General features: G+C 31.6%; 3 protein-coding genes and 1 pseudogene across 3 annotated transcripts; 1 reads left to right on the top strand and 3 right to left on the bottom strand.

Annotated features, from left to right (window-relative positions):
• Positions 1-5,493: 5,493 nt before the first annotated feature.
• LOC123904044 (F-box/FBD/LRR-repeat protein At5g53840-like) lies at positions 5,494-7,396 on the bottom strand. The gene is made up of 3 exons (XM_045953742.1): positions 6,146-7,396; positions 5,884-6,066; positions 5,494-5,703 (listed from the first exon to the last, which is right to left on the bottom strand). The coding sequence occupies exons 1-3, from the start codon at positions 7,394-7,396 to the stop codon at positions 5,494-5,496; spliced, it is 1,644 nt and encodes a 547-aa protein (XP_045809698.1).
• A 2,603-nt stretch (positions 7,397-9,999) lies between these two features.
• Positions 10,000-11,998, bottom strand: LOC123906591 (F-box protein At1g60400-like). Its single transcript, XM_045956531.1, has 3 exons — positions 10,766-11,998; positions 10,493-10,675; positions 10,000-10,257 (listed from the first exon to the last, which is right to left on the bottom strand). The coding sequence occupies exons 1-3, from the start codon at positions 11,996-11,998 to the stop codon at positions 10,060-10,062; spliced, it is 1,614 nt and encodes a 537-aa protein (XP_045812487.1). The 3' UTR covers positions 10,000-10,059.
• A 1,750-nt stretch (positions 11,999-13,748) lies between these two features.
• LOC123904045 lies at positions 13,749-15,567 on the top strand (annotated as a pseudogene).
• A 679-nt stretch (positions 15,568-16,246) lies between these two features.
• On the bottom strand, positions 16,247-18,333 carry LOC123906594 (F-box/FBD/LRR-repeat protein At5g53840-like). Its single transcript, XM_045956535.1, has 3 exons — positions 17,074-18,333; positions 16,819-16,986; positions 16,247-16,589 (listed from the first exon to the last, which is right to left on the bottom strand). Exons 1-3 carry the CDS (start codon positions 18,328-18,330, stop codon positions 16,392-16,394), a joined length of 1,623 nt encoding a protein of 540 aa, XP_045812491.1. The 5' UTR covers positions 18,331-18,333; the 3' UTR covers positions 16,247-16,391.
• Between the last annotated feature and the right edge of the window lie 4,685 nt (positions 18,334-23,018).

Below are 23,018 nucleotides of genomic sequence, written 5' to 3' on the forward strand. Positions count from 1 at the left end.
ATGATTAAAAAGAGAGAAAGACGATATTGTTAGTTACCTTCAATCTGGAACGGAAGTGAATAAAAATAAATGACTGAGAAGCCAACAATGATGAGAATAGATGAAATTCAAAAACCCTAACTTGTACCCAACTCTTTCCGACTTCATGAAATTTCATAAATATCTTGTTCCAATTTTAAAATTAATAATTAAGAATAAGTGGGTCCGCCCCTTAATTTCTAAAATCCCTGCCAATTGAGTTATATTCACGAAAATAACTACTATCATATTTACTAATTTATTCTTATTAGTTTTAATAATATTCTAAATTTTATATCATTCATTATAATTATAATTTTACTCTATTAATAATATATGAATCTATACTAACAATAAAAAAAAATGATTATAAATAATTTAGTAAAAAAATTAAGGGAAAAAAATGTGAAATAATAATAAAAAATTATATATGTGTATCGTAAAAATATAGAAAGGACATAGAAAAGATTAATAATAAGATGAATCCGCATAAAAATATGATCATAGTAAAAACATAAATAATATTGCTATCAAATTTACTTTACTAATTAATTTGTCCTTAATAGTTTTAATAATGTTTACTCTTCCATGAATTTTTTTTTATTTACATTGAGTTGGGGATCGAACCCAAAACTTATAGAGCATACTACACAAACCTCTCACCATTAGATCAAATCTAGTGGCTTACGCTTCTATGAAATTTTACTCTATTAAGTTAAATTTATTAACTTTTTGATATCTTCTTTTGTCAAAAAAAAAAAAACATGATATCTTCTAAATACTATCTCCGTCCCTAATTATAAGGAGTTAGGATCCGTTGACACCAGGTGTCAAACTTTAATTTGACATCAAATCTCAACCGTCTATCTTTTTTTAATCAAAGGTTAATAATAGTTTCCTATATTAACTATGTGTGTATCTATTTAGGAGATTATTTTTTTATTGCATAAAATTTTTGTTTTTTTTTTTTTTACGAAAAAAGTTTGTTTGTTCTACCAATTTTTATTCAAATTGCTTGCATGTTGTCTTTTTTGATCGCATAAAACCTTATAAAAATGAACCGAATGATTAATTTCAATGGTGTCTTAATTCTTTTTCTGTACTTGATTTGCATTATTATCATTATAATTATAACTATAGTAAACATTAGGGTCAAAAGGGGTGAATTACAAAAAGGTGAACTTTGGGTAAAACATTTACATAGGAGAGGGTTCTCGCCATTGTTTGTTTAATATAATTTTGAAGACATTCATTCATTCCCACAATTAATTTGACCATGGAAGAATAAATACACAAGCTTGAAGATGTCTAACACAGATTGAGTAAAAAAATAACTGAGTTTTCCGGTTAGTTGGGAGAGAATGGTGAGCAGGTTAAGAAAAAAAAAAACTCTATCTTAATCAAATCATATCATATATTTTTTATTTTAAGAAGTAATCGTATGTTTTATGGAAAAAATTGATTGTTAAGTGAAAAATACAGACTATTGGATTAAACAAATCAACGGGTAAAATTTGGTGTCAAACTTTAAGTTGACACCTGGTGTCAACGGATCCTGACTCAATTATAAGACCATGTTTGACCACTACACGTACGCCAATGCACAATTTTGATCACTAATATCTTTTAGGTAATCAAGTATTCCCAAACGGGGTCGCTAGTAAGTGGTGTAGGTCAGGACCAATACCATGTCTTGCCAATGTGATCCACTTAAGGTCTGAGAGGATTTATATTTCAAGTGATCGACTTAAGCTGTTGGAGTTATCATTTTGCTCTAACTTGAAGGAGATTAATATTGATGCTCCAAATCTATATATATATATTGTCATGTGTATATAATGGTAATTTAGAACTTACTATATCTTTTTTGAGAAATTCTAGGACCTGGATCTCATGCAGTCAAAGACTTTTGACTGGTACAGTCATGCAGTCATTATATTGGCGCCATTGAATTAAACTTTGATCAAATATATAAAATACATTAATAAAATTCAATGGCTCGGATTAACTTGCAGTCAAATAATAATTGCAGGGAATCCATTTCCGAAATTCTAGTCAACTGGAAGTCAATATTGTGATTGAGATTCAATATATATGTCGATCTTTACAACTTGAGGGAATTCGTGTAAAACATCAAACCTAACAATGTCCCGCCAAATGTGGTGAGTATGAAATAACTATATATTTCATTGGTTACTTCAATTTTTATATTTACTTATTGATTTTTGTCTATATTTGCTCTTGTGATTATGTAGGATGCGTTGGACATAGACTTAGATTATGCTACTGATGAATCTTTGTTACCGTCTATTACAAGCATATCTTACTTTCAAGAGGATGAATGCTTTTGCGGTTCATATGATACTAAGTGTTGGTGGCATGCATGACTTCACTTGAAGGAACAGTACTCAAAAAGCTAGTAATATCATTTTGATTAAATAGACAGTTTATTTTTTTAAATTGTTATATATAGTCGATCAATTTATTTTTCAAATTTATGATATAGTAAACTAATCCCTCAGAATTAGAGGTGGGAATAGGCTAGGCCGAGCTAGGCTTTGCCAAGCCTGAGCCTGGCCTGTCAAAAAATCGAAGGTCTGAGCCTGGCCTGTGGCCTATCATAGGCTTAAATTCTAGGCCTGAGCCTGGCCTTTTGAAAGTCTAATGTGGCCTGTTAGCCTGTTTAAAAGTCTATTTCATATGAACATATTTAAATAAATAATTATATTTATTTTGAAATATACTTATGAACTAATAAAATAATGTTCCATTTGATATTTTAGAGAATTTGACTATATATGTCATCATATTTCAATTCTAGTTTATAATAATACATTTATATATGTTAAAAACTAATGTAGATTAATAAACTTAAATTACTTAAAAGTTAATAGATTTATAATTTAATCAAAGTATAAATTTTAATATATAAATAATAATCGTAATAAAAATATTATTCATGTTAACTTAAATAGGCCGGCCTAGTAGGCCTCAAAGGCTTTTTTAATGGCCTGCGGCCTGGCCTTTTTAGCTAAATAGGCTTATAAAAAAGCATTGGCCTGCTCTATTTAAAGAAATAGGCTGGCCTGGCCTGAGCCTATGTAGGCTAGGCCTTAAGGCCATGTAGGCCGACCTGGCCTGTTCCCACCTCTACTCAGAATATAACGAATTAATAATTGAATCTCATTCTGCTATGTTTTAGCTGTTCATCTAAGTTTAGGGGGGTATTAGATTAGGATTTGAAAGGATTTTAAAAGAGTTTTGTTAAAAAAAAATTGTGGTATTCAATCAAGACTTTAATAAAATCAAAATAAATCTTATGATATTCAATTAAGATTATATTTTTTAGGGCAATGAAATTCATTGCTATTCGATTGAGATTTGTCAAGACCTATAAAATGTCTTAGTATTCAAAAATCTATTCTTTCATGAAGTGAATTTTATGGAATTTTTTTTAGTTAAAAATATAAATGATAGACTCTTCCAACAATCTTACCAAAAATTTTGATCCCTACTATTAATTTATTTATTTTTTGACTAAAGTCCCTACTTAATCATCCCATGTTATACACAAGTTTACTGAAAAGTAGGAACAAAAAATCATATGAAAGGTGAGGGATCAAAAATTGCTAAAAATATTTATAAGGACCAAAATATATATATATATATATATATATATATATAACCATAAATATTATAAACCGATTGTTTTAAAACTCAAGTAGGATTGCAAAGGAAAACAAAAAGCAAATTGAAAAGTGAAGTATCAAAGTATATGAAGATACTGCTCCGTCCCAAAATATAAGCAAAAAGGAGGTCAACAAAAGTGAATGTATCTGGACTAAATTTTAAACCAAATACATCAACTTTCATTGACAAATTTTTGCTTATATTTTGGGACGGAGGAGTACAACATACTACAAATTTTAGTGTGTTAGCAAATTGAGGTTAGTTTTGAAAAGTTGTATAAAAGAAATTTATAGTTTTATGTATAAATTTGATATTATGATAACAAAAGCATGAAGAACGGGATTGAATTGGATGGCTCAACTGATTTGAACTAAAATAATTAATTACTATCATCGACCGTTTCAAAAAAGAAAAACTAACAAAAATCCGAATAAACAAACCTAAAATAACCTGAAAGTTAGAACTATATATGAAACCAAAGTTCTATGAAGAGTAAGAAACATAGTATCTATCGTATCGTATATATATAATGTTATGAACAAAGAAAGAAACATGCATGATGATTAAAAAGAGAGAAACACGATATTGTTAGTTACCTTCAATTTGGAATGGAAGTGAATAGAAATCAAAATAGAGAAAATTGACGGTTTTTTTAAATGCCAAATTGGGTGAGATATATTTATATAAACTGGTGGATCTATAAATTTCCAAATCATATCTTTAAATAAATAATAACAAACTAATCTATAATTTCTAAACATATCTTAAATCATAAATCATAATATTATCTTATTTTAAATATAAAATATTTAAATTTAAATCTAAAAACATCAAAAAATATTTAAGCATATTATTTTCAACAAAAGCTAGTTTAAACACTCGTGCAATTCTTATCTGCTGCCGACAGCGTGTACATGGCAGGGAAATACTTGCATAAAACTAAATTGGTCTGAAAATCAACATTTTCATCCATCTTCATAGAGCTTGTGACTTTCACATGCCATGCCACCAACACCTACAAAGAAAGAAAACAAAGCACAAACAAAAGATTGCTGACAAGTGATATTGTTACCTGCAATCTTCTCTGTGTGATGATTCAGAGAAGAAGAGAAGGCAGCTGTGAGTGATGGAACAGCGGCGAACGGACGACGGTGGCAAAATGGCGATTGACAGTGGTGAGGACGGCATAAAGAAGTTGCGAAGTTAAGCAAGGCATTTATAGCACGTTTGAAACCACCTGCCTTTCCTGATGGAATAGTTGATTTCTTACGACAAAACTCGCCGTCAGCAGAAATTAACATCTCAACAGATTTCCCGCATGTTTTAAATCTTAAGCAGGTGGTTAATTAAAAACCATATGCGAGCTGTGTAGTAATTTTTTTTTTTAAGAATATGAGCTTAGATAATTTCAAATGAAACAACCATTAGAAGAGTTAGTGATAGGTTGTTACTAAACAGGTTGCAGAATCTATAAAGGGAGCAAAGATTGTCATGTATCGGTCGCGATCGCTGCACCTGGCTCGTCCTCTACTGCACCTGCTTCTGCCGCTGCTCCTGCTTCTGTTGCTGTGCCTGCCTTTGCTGCACCTCCCAACCTTCATCTCTATTGCAGGGGAAATATTTTTAATACAAGTCATGGAACAATATACTTAGGAGTTAGAACAAAATGATAATACTACCTCTTTTGGTACCGTTCAACATTTTTCATAAAAAAAGATGCATCTATTCTTAAGAGGTAATACCAAACATTTAAGTAAGCATGTTTATCTATTGATCACAACAACATTAAAAATCTAGCCTAAAGATAATACTTTCTTGAGGAGCAAACGTAGACAACGATTCTAAAATGGTCTTAAAATCAACATTTTCATCCATCTTCTTCATAGAGCTTCTAGTGACTTTCACATCCTTCAAGCCATGCCACCAACACGTAGTATTATCAGAAGTGCAAAAGCATTCATCCTCTTTTCTTCTCATTAAAGTCTCATAGAACAACTGTAGTTTTAGACGATTAACAAAATCGAGTTAGAACTTATAAACATTTTAAGCATAAATGTGTTTGACATAAAAGGAAAACATGGCATATAGTATAGGACAATCACAGTATGTTATGCAAGAATTTCACAACTAGAAACACAAATTGAAATTTAAAGAATATGGGAGACAATGACACACCTCAATGAATTCTTTGCCGCTCGAATATTTACTAAAAGAAATAGTTGCTGGACAACAACTTGAAAGTAAGATGTTTACAATCGATGAGAACAAATATTTAATATTAGGAACATAGTTTATGGCCAAGTGTTTGATTCTTGGTAGAGGGGATGAAACTTCAAAGGCAACTCGATCCAGTGCATCCTACATAATCCAGGTCAAGTATAGACATAAATAATATACAAACAAAATTAACCAATCAAATAGCTAAGATACTCACTACATTTGACGCAGCACCGGTGGATAGAGATAGTGATGTTAAAACATTGTTAGGTTTGATGTTTTGCACGAATTCTCTCAAGTTACAAAGATCCACATAATCAACTTGTAACCGAATATCGAATTCTAGTTGACTAGAATTTCTCAAAAAAGACATAGTAGGTAATGAAGCACCATTACCTATATATCCAAATGACAATAGATTTGGAGCATCAATATTAACCTCCTTCAAGTTAGAGCAATGTGATAACTTCAACACCTTAAGTCGAACACTTGTAATATCAATCCTCTCAGGCATTTTGCAAAAGTTTAACTTCAAACTCTCAAGAAAAGGGAATTTTGGAAACAGTTCAAGAAACCACTTGTTTGTGAAAAAAGTACCCGGCACAGACCACATCCATAACTCTTTCAAACTTCTGCACCTATCAAAATCAAACTTAAATGGTGCGACGTAGAAGTCATTAGTATAATAACATAAAGTTTCAAGACTCGGGGCATCAATAGAAACATCTTGTATTCCAAAAGTATTAACACTTTTGAGCTTTTGTACCCCACTGATGCTCAAAGACTTCATAATCTCCTTTGTGCCATCTCCAGAGCTTAACACATAACATGTCTTCAAAGTTATAAATTCAATCAGTGGACAAAAAGAAATGAGGTTGTTAATTGCATCTCGATCTCCCAAAAGTACAGACCACAATGACAATACTCTCAATCTTGAGAAAAACTTGATTGAATGATTCATGAATGTTGGATCAATCTTTATATACCCCTTTAACACCAACTTCTTAATTGATTTGGCTTCAACGACACACAATGGCAAGACATGGTATTGGTCCTGACCTACTGATACATCTTGGGAATACTCTATTACCTCAACACCACATTCACAAGCCAATTTCAACCAAAAATCAACATCCCTTGAAATGTGGCGAATCTCGGAAATGTTCACCTTGAGCTTAAATTCTTTGATAGCCAAGTTTTGGTCACAAAACCTTAGGATACTCCTTTTCACATAATCACAAAATCCTAACATCTTTCTCATCTTTTCACTATCTTCCATTGGTTGTAATGGAGACATTCCCATGAATTTACTTGTAGAGAAAGACAAAATAGGAAAAGTATACCATGTTTCTAACCAAGCCTTGGACAAAACACTTGTCCTAGCAGCATCTTTCTCAGACAACTTTGACATAATGGAATGAAGAATTATTTTTGGCAAACTCGATAATCGATCTTCCTCAAGCTCCTCCATTTATGTTCTAAAATAAAAAAAAACATATATTTAAATCCCTTAATTATAGGGCTAAGGCCCCGTTTAGCATTACTTATTTTCTACTTTTCTCCTTCTCCTTACAAGAAATAGAGAAGTAGAAAATTGTATTTTGGCCCCGTTTCTTTTTAAAAGAATTAGAGAAATAAAGTAAACTATAAAATAAAGAGAAGTTGGGTCAAACACAATATTTTACCTCTTTACTACTTTTAAGGAGAAGAAAAAAAAAAGTAGGCTTTAATGCAGTTTTGATCCCCTATTTTGAAAAACCTGAACTTTTGATCCCCTATTTTAAAACTCAACACTTTTGATCCCCTATTTTAGTTTTTTGTTAGTTTTAGTCCCCCACCTCAATTTGGTCAAATTTTTGCTAATGTGTCATGCTCACTGATGACGTGACATTGTAAAATTATTTTAGACTGTGTGCATATCAATTAAATCCTAAACAATAACCTTAAAGTTAGGCCTTTGAAACCAATGTTGTATAAAGAGTAAGAAAACATAGTATCTATCGTATATAATGTTATGAACAAAGAAAGAAACATGATGATTAAAAAGAGAGAAAGATATTGTTACCTTGAATTTGTAATGGAAGTGAACAAAACGAAAGCTATGAATAGAAACGATGGAGAAACACACAGTGTTGATTAGATTACACCCCTAACTTTCTAGAGAAAACTCTTTCTTCTATGTTGGCAGCAAATTTAGGAGGAGTATTGGATTGTGATTTTAAGAGAATATTTTGACTCATAAAGTCACAAAGATTTTGCACGATGTTATTGACTTTTAAGATTTTTTTTTTGATGTTTAAGATATTTTTTTTTCAGTCTAAAAGACTATTTACAATCCAGATTTTAAATATGGATTTAAATAGAATTATAACACAAGAGTTTTAAGATTTCAACGTACTTTGTGTGGATTTATAACATTTGAAAGGATTTCTCAAAAAAAAAAAAAAAAGATATGAAAGGATTCATTAAATTTTTAGCAAAAATTCATTTATTCAACATTCTTTAGGAAATGATTTATGGTTTTGCTTTTGGATTGGTTCGCCGGAACAATTGTCCAATCATTTCTCTAGTTGCATTCACTCGGGACATTTGATCAATTCTTCAAAATTTTCTTATGTATCCACCGTAAATCAATAATTTTAACAATACATGACAATTAAGTTCGCTACAATGGAACCAATAGTCTTATATAGCCAAAAACTAACTCGAACAAGAGGTGACTTGGGCCTCAAGTTACTCGTGTGCGCCTATGGTTACAACACATATGCAAAACACTTATGCAACAAGCCTAAACATTGCTTATACGCACAAATTGGCTAACACACATCTAACATAACCTCCCCTAAACTGAACTATATCAAAAATTCAGTTTATATCTTCAAGCTTGCATAGTCCCAACATGTCCCTAATCCTGCAAAAATATCATAATAACGATCTGTCATGATGTCTAGGCATGGCTTTCGATGCAAGCTAGGGGATTGTTGCACCAGTTCACATAACTATAGTTCTGCCTCCCTGCATTATGGACAGCAAGCCAACTTTTTTATATGATCCATCGGTTCTACGTAACCCACCACCTCACCTCCAAAAATTAACTTGTTCCTTTTCATCTAAATGCACCAAAGTACAACCATCCACAAAATAAATTATTTCTTTGTCGCCACTTTCTTCCTAATTACCGCGCCAAATTGCAGGAAATGCTTAATACTACTATTCTGCTGCGCTGATCCATTAATGCCTAAGCATCGAAAATTGTCAATCCAAATTTTCTGTTTGAGAAAGGATAATCGAAAAAGAGGCGTTGTGTAGATTCATCCTCTCTAAAGCAGAAAATGCAGCATCTTTCTCTTCTAGGTTCCACCAATCCTCTTCTCACCAAAGCGATCCTCATCGGTAGTCTATCATGAAATAACTTCCACACAAAGGCTTGCACTTTCGACGGCACCTTGCTGCTCCACACTCGCCTAATAGCGCTGCTGAGTTCACAGTTAACTGATATGTCTTGTGTGGCACGCTGAATCACTGCATATCCCGAATTTACTATGTATCCTCCTATCGAAAAAGCCATCCATATTCGCGAATCTGTGACCATACGATTAGGAGAGATACCCTCCAGCAGTTCTGTACTGGCATCTTCTTCCCAACTGAACAAAGAGCGCCGGCAGGACAAATTCCCAACTGAACAAAGATTCTCGTCAAGGTTTACCCCCATAACACTACTTTTTGCAAAATACACTTTCAGGCGAGAGACAAGTTTGAAACCTCTTAGACTTAACACTAAATTGATGTAGAAACCATAAGCCTAATGGTTTCAATTTGCATACTTGCATATGTTTTTGCACAATAAGGGGCTCATTTATAAAATAGTGGAATCGACGATAATTTCATCCAGTAAGAAAGTGAATAAAATAGTGTTCCTAGCACACTTCATTTAAAGAATAAAATGAATCAATGAAAAGAGGAACACATATCAATGAAAAGAGGAGGAGAAAAGCAAGAAATGTAGAGTAGGAGAAAACAAGAGAACTTCTTTACTCAAAATGTATATTTGAAGCAGATTAGGCCTACCAGTAACAATCATAGAAGGATGCATCTCTTCTCAACAAACAACATTAAAAATCCCATCAAACAACATTAAAAAACTAGCCTAAAGATAATACTTTCAAAATCGGTCAACGATTCTAAAATGGTCTTAAAATCAACATTTTCATCCATCTTCATAGACCTTCTTGTGACTTTCACATCCTTCAAATCATGCCACCAACACTTAGTATCATGAAAACTGCAAAAGCATTCTCCCTCTTTTCTTCTCATTAACGTGTCGTAGAAAAACTGTAGTATTAGACAATTAACAAAATCGAGTTAGAACATATAAGCTCCACATAACATTTATATTGTAAAAGTATAAACATTTTATGCATAAATAAATGTGTTTGACATAAAAGGAAAACATGGAAAGACAAGTTTTTGTTTTTTCTTCTGTCATATAATCACAATATGTTATGCAAGAATTTCACAACTCGAAGTACAAATTGAAATTTAAAGAATACGGGAGACAATGACACACCTCAATGAATTCTTTGCCGCCCGAATAGATACTCAAAGAAATAGTTTCTGGAAAACAGCTTGCAAGTAAGATTTTTACAACAGACGAGAACAAATATTTATTCTGAGGAAAATGGGATATGGTCAAGTGTTTGATGCTCGTTGGAGTGAATGAAACATGCGAGGCAACTGGGTCCAATGCATCCTACATAATCCAGGGTAAGTGTAGACAAAAATCAATAAGTAAATATAAAAACTAAATTAACCAATCAAATAGCAAATTCATACTCACAACATTTGAAGAGTTAGTGATGGATAGAGCTAATGATGTCAAAACATTGTTAGGTTTGATGTTTTGCATGAATTTCCTCAAGTTACAAAGATCCACATAATCAACGTGTATCCAAATATTGACTTCCAATTGACAAGAATTTCTCAAAAAAGATATAGTAGGTAATGAAGCACCATGACCTATATATCCAAATGACAATAGATTTCGAGCATCAATATTAACCTCCTTCAAGTTAGAGCAATGTGATAACACCAACACCTTAAGTCGAACACTTGAAATATTAATTCTCTCAGACATTTTGCAATAGCTTAACTTCAAAATCTCAAGAAAAGGGAATTTTGGAAACTGTTCTGTTAAAAAAGTACTTGTTGTCACATACAACATGCATAACTCTTTCAAATTTTTGCACCTATCAAAATCAATCTTAAATGGTGCGTCAAAATAAATAGGAGAATAACATAAAGTCTCAAGACTCGGGGCATCAATAGAAACATCTTTTATCCCGACAACATCAACACTCTCGAGCTTTTGTAGACCACTAATGCTCAAAGACTTCAACTTCTCCTTGGTGCCATCACCAGAGCCTAACACAAAACAGGTCATCAAAGTTATCGATTCTAACAGTGGACAAAAAGAAATGAGGTGGTCAATTGCATGTTGATCTCCCAAAAGTACCTGCTGCAGTGACAATACCCTCAATGAGGTAAACTTGATTGAATGATTCATGAATGTTGGATCAATCTTTATATACCCCTTTAACACCAACTTCGTAATTGATTTGGCTTCAATGACACACATTGGCAAGACATGGTATTGGTCCTGACCTACTAATACATCTAGGGAATACTCTATTACCTCAACACCACATTCACAAGCCAATTTCAACCAAAAATCAACATCCCTTGAAATGTGGCGAATCTCAGAAATGTTCACCTTGAGCTTAAATTCTTTGATAGCCAAGTTTTGGTCACAAAACCTTAGGATAGTCCTTTTCACATAATCACAAAATCCTAACATCTTTCTCATCTTTTCACTATCTTCCATTGGTTGTAATGGAGACATTCCAATGAATTTACTTGTAGAGAAAGACAAAATAGGAAAAGTATACCATGTTTCTGACCAAGCCTTGGACAAAACACTTGTCCTTGCAGCATCTTTCTCTGGCAACTCTGACATAATGGAATGAAGAATTATTTTTGGCAGACTCGATAATCGATCTTCCTCAAGCTCCTCCATTTATGTTCTAAAATAAAAAAACATATATAATAAACCAACTGTGCATCCCAACATTCATATAAACCAACTGTACAAATTTAAATTTTTAAGAAACAGAAAAAGATATAGTCATTTGTCAAAGGTGTTTAAAAAAGTGAACTGTGGTTGTATAATAAAATGAAAAATAGAAAGAATATGGCAAATAATGAGATAAAAGGCTTGTTTCTTGCTAATGATGTCAATGACCTAATTTCATTATTTTTTCATAATAAAATAGTGCTACTACCTTTGTATTTATAACCAAGTGAATATATTTAAATCTATCATTTTGTCATGTCATGTCAAGAAAGTGGGGTGATGTATGGTTGGTAGGTTGGTATTGGTTGACACTGTAAAATTATTTTACATTGTCGTGCATATCAATTAAATCCTAACCAATAACCTTAAAGTTAGGCCTTTGAAACCAAAGTTGTATAAAGAGTAAGAAACATGGTATCTATCGTATCTAATGTTATGAACAAAGAAAGAAACATGATGATTAAAAAGAGAGAAAGATATTGTTACCTTGAATTTGTAATGGAAGTGAACAAAACGAAAGCTATGAATAGAAACGATGGAGAAACACACAGTGATGATTAGATTACACCCCTAACTTTCTAGAGAAAACCCTTTCTGCTATGTTGGCAGCAAATTTAGGATTGTGATTTTAAGAGAATATTTTGACTCAAAAAGTCACAAAGATTTTGCACGATGTTATTGACTTTTAAGATTTTTTTTTTTTGATGTTTAAGATTTTTTTTTTCAGTCTAAAAGACTATTTACAATCCATATTTTAAATATGGATTTAAATAGAATTATAACACAAGAGTTTTAAGATTTCAACGCACTTTGTGTGGATTTATAAGATTTGAAAGGATTTCTCAACAAAAAAAAAAAAAATTTTTTGAACAAGAAAAAAAAAAGATTTGAAAGGATTCAGTAAATTTTTAGCAAAAATTCATTTATTCAACATTCTTTAGGAAAATATTTATGGTTTTGCTTTTGGATTGGTTCGCCCCTCTAATTGCATTCGCTCGGGACATTTGATCAATTCTTCAAAATTTTCTTATGTATCCGCCGTAAATCAATAATTTTAACAATACATGACAATTAAGTTCGCTACAATGGAACCAATAGTATGTTGGGCAAACGGAATAACTAACTTCTTTAGTAATAGGCAAGGCCTTATATAGGCAAAAACTAACTCGCACAAGAGGTGACTTGGGCCTCAAGTTACTCGCGCGCCTATGGTTACAACACATATGCAAAACACTTATGCAACAAGCCTAAATATTGCTTATACACACAAATTGGCTAACACACATCTAACATAACCTCCCCTAAACTGAACTATATCAAAAATTCAGTTTATATCTTCAAGCTTGCATAGTCCCTAATCCTGCAAAAATTATCGAGGCTCAAAACTTTTGTCATAATGTCTACTACTTGCTCAAAGGATGGGCAATGTACTAATTGAATCTTTCCATCTTTAGTTAGATCTCTGGGAAAGTGAAATCTAACATATAAGTATTTCTTCATTGTGCAAACTTTTCATATGACAATTCATTCATTTATTTATTTTAATAAAGAAAACAATTATATTAAAAGGAGTATAAGGGGTACTCCAACGCTTTCAATGAAAGCAGTCCGAGTCCAGCATCATTCACAAGTTCTCTTATATTTGATACTATCAACCACTAAATTACTTCAAAACAAGGCTCTATATTATAGTTTCATCTTCCATAGGTAACATGTATCATCATCACCAACATCAAGGAAAAAATATCCATTCTTCTTCTAGAATGTCAATACCATCTGAGAGACACATGTTCCTTCAAACAGGAAATGGTTCTAGTGATTCAGGACTCGTACTCTCAACCGATGCTAAACCTCGATTAAAATGGACACCGGATCTTCATGCAAGGTTTATCGAAGCAGTTAATCAGTTAGGTGGAGCTGACAGTAAGTATACGTATGATATACACATTTCTTTTGTTGTGAATCATCAAATCTTGAGTAACATAGAGATTTATTTTACTAATTTAAATTTAATTACAGAGGCTTCTCCAAAAACAGTAATGAAACTCATGGGAATTCCAGGGCTTACCTTATATCATCTAAAGAGTCATCTTCAGGTAAAAACATGAGCGACCTTAATCAAATCACATCCCTTTAATGATATGATTTTAGTGTCAGTGTCAGTGTCGTATCTGGTATCCGCATTTGTGTCGGTGTTTCACAGATAACGCCACAAGACAAGAATCATATGTATTTACCTTACTTTGTATGGTGCAATTACTGATGATGTTTTTTTTCTTCACCAGAAGTACAGATTGAGCAAGAATCTGCATGGACAAAGCAATAATAATGTGAAACACAAATTAAGTAAGAACAATCTCTTTCATTTCTTATAATCTAAAGTTATAATCTAATCTAAAGTTTAATTAATCAAAGAGCTATTTATAACAACATATATGGTTATATTTACCAGCCACACATTCAGCTTCAGTAACTGATGAGAGACTTTCTGATCAAACCAATGGAACTCACATCAATAAATTAACCCTTGGACCACAACCTAATAATAACAACAAGTAAGAAAAACAAAAACCTTTTTAGATTACACTCTTCATGTAATCTTCTTTGGTATGAACATTCTATCACTAAGATTTTATGCTAACTTTCATGTCCCTTTTGGTAGAGATATACACATAAGCGAGGCGCTGCAGATGCAGATTGAGGTTCAGAGAAGACTCAATGAACAACTTGAGGTGAGTCTTTACAATATTCATATTGATTTTGGATCTTATCAGATCCTCTGCAACGACTGTAGAGCTGTTAGATATCTAACAGCTCTGCAGTTATGCTGCAGAGGATCCACAAAAGTTAAGTTTGGATCTTATCAGATCCTCTGCAATGACTCTTCGATTTTTGTTTCTTGGATTGTAAGTAACCATTTGAAACCTTGTGACAGGTACAAAGACACTTGCAACTAAGGATAGAGGCTCAAGGAAAATACCTTCAATCGGTCCTCGAAAAAGCTCAAGAAACACTTGGTAGACAAAACTTAGGAATAGTAGGACTTGAAGCTGCTAAAGTTCAACTCTCCGAGCTTGTGTCAAAAGTATCCTCACAGTGTCTGAATTCAACATTTTCAGAGATGAAAGAGTTACAACTTACAAGGCTTTTGTCCTCAACCAAACGACGGCTCGATGGATAGTAGTTGCTTAACATCGTGCGACCGATCACAAAAAGAACAAGAGATTATTCAAAATGGAGGGTTTGGATTAAGACACTTCAACAACAATAACCATGAATTGGCAGGTTCTGTTCAAAACCTTAGAAACAATGAAGTACTAAATTGGTGTGTTGATGAAGTAAAAAAGAACAGTACTAATTTTCTCACCCCTTTAGGAAAGAATAATGATTTAGAAAGAAATCATGGAAATTTGTCTATGAACATTGGAGTTGAAACAAGAACAGAAACAATGAAATCAGTGGAGGATAATAATAAGATGCAACAATCTTCTAATTACTTTTATCTTATTTAATACTATTATTCTCAAAATATCCTTCAATGTAACAATTTCTCGTACAATATCGAATAAAAATAAAGTATACTTTGGATTAATAATTAGTTAATGCTACAGAAGTTTTGCAGCTTAGAACCTGCCAAAATAGCGCTGCTGAATTCACAGTTAACTGATATATCTTGTGTGGCTCGCTGAATCACTGCATATCCCGAATTTACTATGTATCCTCCTATCGAAAAAGCCATCCATATTCGCGAATCTGTGACCATACGAGTAGGAGAGATACCCTCGAGCAGTTCTGTACTGGCATCTTCTTCCCAACTGAACAAAGAGCGCCGGCAGGACAAATTCCCAACTGAACAAAGATTCTCGTCAAGGTTTACCCCCATAACACTACTTTTTGCAAAATACACTTTCAGGCGAGAGACAAGTTTGAAACCTCTTAGACTTAACACTAAATTGATGTAGAAACCATAAGCCTAATGGTTTCAATTTGCATACTTGCATATGTTTTTGCACAATAAGGGGCTCATTTATAAAATAGTGGAATCGACGATAATTTCATCCAGTAAGAAAGTGAATAAAATAGTGTTCCTAGCACACTTCATTAAAAATAAATCACAAACACATTTCATTAATTAAGTGATTGAAAATATACAGTACAATTTAGTAAATACAACAAGAGAAGGAGAAAACAAGAGAACTTCTTTACTCAAAATGTATATTTGAAGCAGATTAGGCCTACCAGTAACAATCATAGAAGGATGCATCTCTTCACAAGAGGTAATATAATATCAAACTTCTAAATAAGCATGTTTATCTATTTATCCCAACAAACAACATTAAAAATCTAGCCTAAAGATAATACTTTCAAAAGTCGTCAACGATTCTAAAATGGTCTTAAAATCAACATTTTCATCCATCTTCATAGACCTTCTTGTGACTTTCACATCCTTCAAATCATGCCACCAACACTTAGTATCATGAAAACTGCAAAAGCATTCTCCCTCTTTTCTTCTCATTAACGTCTCGTAGAAAAACTGTAGTATTAGACGATTAACAAAATCGAGTTAGAACATAAGCTCCACATAACATTTATATTGTAAAAGTATAAACATTTTATGCATAAATGTGTTTGACATAAAAGGAAAACATGGCAAGACAAGTTTTTGTTTTTTCTTCTGTCATATAATCACAGTATGTTATGCAAGAATTTCACAACTCGAAGTACAAATTGAAATTTAAAGAATATTGGAGACAATAACACACCTCAATGAATTCTTTGCCGCTCATATCGATACTTAAAGAAATAGTTGCTGGACAACAGCTTGCAAGTAAGATGTGTACAACAGATGAGAACAAATATTTATTCTGAGGAACATAGGATATGGTCAAGTGTTTGATGCTTGGTGGAGGGAATGAAACAAGCGAGGCAACCTACATAATCCAGGGTAAGTGTAGACAAAAATCAATAAGTAAATATAAAAACTAATGTAACCAATCAAATAGCTAATTCATACTCACCACATTTGACGAGTTACTGATGGATAGAGCTAATGAAGTCAAAACATTGTTAGGGTTGATGTTTTGCATGAATTCCCTCAAGTTACAAAGATCCACATAATCAACTTGTATATTGACTTCTGGTCGACTAGAATTTCTCAAAAAACAAATAGTAGGTAATGAAGCACCACTACCTTTATATCCACATGACAATAAATTTGGAGCATCAATATTAATCTCCTTCAAATTAGAGCAATGTGATAACTCCAACACTTTAAGTCGAACACACGAAATATCAATCCTCTCTGGCATTTTGCAATTGTTTAACATCAAACTCTCAAGAAAAGGAAATTTTGGAAGCTGTTCAAGAAACCACTTGTATGTAAAAAAAGTACCATTCACAGACCACATCCATAACTCTTTCAAATTTCCGCACCTATCAAAATCAATCTTTAATGGTGTGTTGAAATTAATAGGACAATGATAACATAAAGTCTCAAGACTCCCGGAATCAATAGAAACATCTTGTATTCCAAAAGTATCAACTCTCTTGAGCTTTTGTAGACCACTGATGCTCAAAGACTTCTTCTTTTCCATTGTACCATCATCAGAGCTTAACACATAACAATAACTTAAATATATAGATTCAATCAGTGGACAAAACGAAATGAGGTGGTTAATTGTATGTCGATCTCCCAAAAGTACAGACCACAATGACAATACTCTCAATGAGGTAAACTTGATTGAATGATTCATGAATGTTGGATCAATCTTGATATACCCCTTTAACACCAACTTCTTAATTGATTTGGCTTCAATGACACAAATTGGCAAGACATGGTATTGGTCCTGACCTACTAATACATCTAAGGAATAGTTTATTACCTCAACACCACATTCACAAGCCAATTTCAACCAAATATCAACATCCTTTAAATTGTCGACAAGCTTATAAAGCTCGACCTTGAGCTTAAATTCTTTGATAGCCAAGCTTTGATCATGAAATCTTAGGATACTCCTTTTCACATTATCACAAAATCTTTTTCTCATCCTTACATCAAATATATGTTTATAGTTCGTTGGTTGTGATTTTGACGAAGACCTTCCCATGATATTTTTATTAGAGAAAGATAAAATGGGAAAAGTATACCATGTGTCTAACCAAACCTTGGACAAGACGCTTGTCCTAGCGGCATCTTTCTCCGGCAACTTTGACAGAATGCAATGAAGAATTATTTTTGGCAGACTTGATAATCGATCTTCCTCAAACTCCTCCATTTATGTTCTAAATTCAACAACATAAAGAGACTTTGTTAAACAGGTGATAATGTTATGAACAAAAATCATACAGACACACACCGACTCTAAAGAAACAGCAAAACACTATTAATAATATTAATAACCTTAAATTTGGTCTCTCAAACCAAAGTTCTGTGAAGAGTAAGAAACATATATAGTATATAATGTTATGAACAAAGAAAAAAAAACATGATGATTAAAAAGAGAGAAAGACGATATTGTTAGTTACCTTCAATCTGGAACGGAAGTGAATAAAAATAAATGACTGAGAAGCCAACAATGATGAGAATAGATGAAATTCAAAAACCCTAACTTGTACCCAACTCTTTCCGACTTCATGAAATTTCATAAATATCTTGTTCCAATTTTAAAATTAATAATTAAGAATAAGTGGGTCCGCCCCTTAATTTCTAAAATCCCTGCCAATTGAGTTATATTCACGAAAATAACTACTATCATATTTACTAATTTATTCTTATTAGTTTTAATAATATTCTAAATTTTATATCATTCATTATAATTATAATTTTACTCTATTAATAATATATGAATCTATACTAACAATAAAAAAAAATGATTATAAATAATTTAGTAAAAAAATTAAGGGAAAAAAATGTGAAATAATAATAAAAAATTATATATGTGTATCGTAAAAATATAGAAAGGACATAGAAAAGATTAATAATAAGATGAATCCGCATAAAAATATGATCATAGTAAAAACATAAATAATATTGCTATCAAATTTACTTTACTAATTAATTTGTCCTTAATAGTTTTAATAATGTTTACTCTTCCATGAATTTTTTTTTATTTACATTGAGTTGGGGATCGAACCCAAAACTTATAGAGCATACTACACAAACCTCTCACCATTAGATCAAATCTAGTGGCTTACGCTTCTATGAAATTTTACTCTATTAAGTTAAATTTATTAACTTTTTGATATCTTCTTTTGTCAAAAAAAAAAAAAACATGATATCTTCTAAATACTATCTCCGTCCCTAATTATAAGGAGTTAGGATCCGTTGACACCAGGTGTCAAACTTTAATTTGACATCAAATCTCAACCGTCTATCTTTTTTTAATCAAAGGTTAATAATAGTTTCCTATATTAACTATGTGTGTATCTATTTAGGAGATTATTTTTTTATTGCATAAAATTTTTGTTTTTTTTTTTTTTTACGAAAAAAGTTTGTTTGTTCTACCAATTTTTATTCAAATTGCTTGCATGTTGTCTTTTTTGATCGCATAAAACCTTATAAAAATGAACCGAATGATTAATTTCAATGGTGTCTTAATTCTTTTTCTGTACTTGATTTGCATTATTATCATTATAATTATAACTATAGTAAACATTAGGGTCAAAAGGGGTGAATTACAAAAAGGTGAACTTTGGGTAAAGCATTTACATAGGAGAGGGTTCTCGCCATTGTTTGTTTAATATAATTTTGAAGACATTCATTCATTCCCACAATTAATTTGACCATGGAAGAATAAATACACAAGCTTGAAGATGTCTAACACAGATTGAGTAAAAAAATAACTGAGTTTTCCGGTTAGTTGGGAGAGAATGGTGAGCAGGTTAAGAAAAAAAAAAACTCTATCTTAATCAAATCATATCATATATTTTTTATTTTAAGAAGTAATCGTATGTTTTATGGAAAAAATTGATTGTTAAGTGAAAAATACAGACTATTGGATTAAACAAATCAACGGGTAAAATTTGGTGTCAAACTTTAAGTTGACACCTGGTGTCAACGGATCCTGACTCAATTATAAGACCATGTTTGACCACTACACGTACGCCAATGCACAATTTTGATCACTAATATCTTTTAGGTAATCAAGTATTCCCAAACGGGGTCGCTAGTAAGTGGTGTAGGTCAGGACCAATACCATGTCTTGCCAATGTGATCCACTTAAGGTCTGAGAGGATTTATATTTCAAGTGATCGACTTAAGCTGTTGGAGTTATCATTTTGCTCTAACTTGAAGGAGATTAATATTGATGCTCCAAATCTATATATATATATTGTCATGTGTATATAATGGTAATTTAGAACTTACTATATCTTTTTTGAGAAATTCTAGGACCTGGATCTCATGCAGTCAAAGACTTTTGACTGGTACAGTCATGCAGTCATTATATTGGCGCCATTGAATTAAACTTTGATCAAATATATAAAATACATTAATAAAATTCAATGGCTCGGATTAACTTGCAGTCAAATAATAATTGCAGGGAATCCATTTCCGAAATTCTAGTCAACTGGAAGTCAATATTGTGATTGAGATTCAATATATATGTCGATCTTTACAACTTGAGGGAATTCGTGTAAAACATCAAACCTAACAATGTCCCGCCAAATGTGGTGAGTATGAAATAACTATATATTTCATTGGTTACTTCAATTTTTATATTTACTTATTGATTTTTGTCTATATTTGCTCTTGTGATTATGTAGGATGCGTTGGACATAGACTTAGATTATGCTACTGATGAATCTTTGTTACCGTCTATTACAAGCATATCTTACTTTCAAGAGGATGAATGCTTTTGCGGTTCATATGATACTAAGTGTTGGTGGCATGCATGACTTCACTTGAAGGAACAGTACTCAAAAAGCTAGTAATATCATTTTGATTAAATAGACAGTTTATTTTTTTAAATTGTTATATATAGTCGATCAATTTATTTTTCAAATTTATGATATAGTAAACTAATCCCTCAGAATTAGAGGTGGGAATAGGCTAGGCCGAGCTAGGCTTTGCCAAGCCTGAGCCTGGCCTGTCAAAAAATCGAAGGTCTGAGCCTGGCCTGTGGCCTATCATAGGCTTAAATTCTAGGCCTGAGCCTGGCCTTTTGAAAGTCTAATGTGGCCTGTTAGCCTGTTTAAAAGTCTATTTCATATGAACATATTTAAATAAATAATTATATTTATTTTGAAATATACTTATGAACTAATAAAATAATGTTCCATTTGATATTTTAGAGAATTTGACTATATATGTCATCATATTTCAATTCTAGTTTATAATAATACATTTATATATGTTAAAAACTAATGTAGATTAATAAACTTAAATTACTTAAAAGTTAATAGATTTATAATTTAATCAAAGTATAAATTTTAATATATAAATAATAATCGTAATAAAAATATTATTCATGTTAACTTAAATAGGCCGGCCTAGTAGGCCTCAAAGGCTTTTTTAATGGCCTGCGGCCTGGCTTTTTTAGCTAAATAGGCTTATAAAAAAGCATTGGCCTGCTCTATTTAAAGAAATAGGCTGGCCTGGCCTGAGCCTATGTAGGCTAGGCCTTAAGGCCATGTAGGCCGACCTGGCCTGTTCCCACCTCTACTCAGAATATAACGAATTAATAATTGAATCTCATTCTGCTATGTTTTAGCTGTTCATCTAAGTTTAGGGGGGTATTAGATTAGGATTTGAAAGGATTTTAAAAGAGTTTTGTTAAAAAAAAATTGTGGTATTCAATCAAGACTTTAATAAAATCAAAATAAATCTTATGATATTCAATTAAGATTATATTTTTTAGGGCAATGAAATTCATTGCTATTCGATTGAGATTTGTCAAGACCTATAAAATGTCTTAGTATTCAAAAATCTATTCTTTCATGAAGTGAATTTTATGGAATTTTTTTTAGTTAAAAATATAAATGATAGACTCTTCCAACAATCTTACCAAAAATTTTGAGACTTTTTTCAAACTCTCCCAAGACTTTTTATTTTTCTTTTTTCTTATTTTCTTTCTTCACTTTATTATCAAATATGCTTTCTAAAAGAAGAAAAAAAAATTGAACAAATTGTGCAACTTATGGTTACTCTACATTCGTGTTCACTAACATCACAAAGAACAAATCATGCTTCAATCACAAAGAAATCAAAACGAGGTTAAAATTTCCTTGTTAAGCTTATTATATTGTTCAAGAATTCGTATTCATGAATGTTGCACATTTCACAATTACACAAAATCAAATAGATAATAAACATATTGTATGTTTGGTTTTATTTATTCAATATCAACGATGCAATCATGCTTCCCTCAATAAAAAATACAATCTTGTTATTCTTTTTACGATGTTAACTTGTTTCTTCAATTTATTTTTTTGACAACAATTCAATGTTATTCTTTTCATTTTTTATAGAATTGTTTTCTTTTTATTGATAGTTTTTTTTTTTTGTCAAAATTTATTGAGTCATTTAAAATCTTAAAAATTCATAAAGTACATTGAAATCTTAAAAATTTGTGTTATAAATTCATAAAATCGTGTATTAAAAATCCTGATTGTAAAAAGTTTTTTTTTAGAAAACTCAGTTAAAAACTCATAAAGTTAATATAATCTCAAAAAATCTTTTAATATCTTCAAAACATTTTTTTATCGAAACAATCTTTCAAAATCTCAATCCAATACACCCCCTATTTTCTCCCTCCAAAACTACTTCTTTTAATTAATTACTAACTTTTACGCACTTTCTTTTTAATACAGAGGATCCAATTCCTTACCTTTTAAGTGATATATATATATATATATATATTACAATTGTCATGCAAAATTTGATGAAATTAAGAACTAAATTGATGATATTTTTCAATGTAATGAACTATATTGTTATTGAACTTATTTAAAGAAGTATATTAAC

The sequence above is a fragment of the Trifolium pratense genome, linkage group LG2 (genome assembly GCF_020283565.1).
Source record: "Trifolium pratense cultivar HEN17-A07 linkage group LG2, ARS_RC_1.1, whole genome shotgun sequence".
NCBI classification, from domain to species: Eukaryota; Viridiplantae; Streptophyta; class Magnoliopsida; order Fabales; family Fabaceae; genus Trifolium; species Trifolium pratense.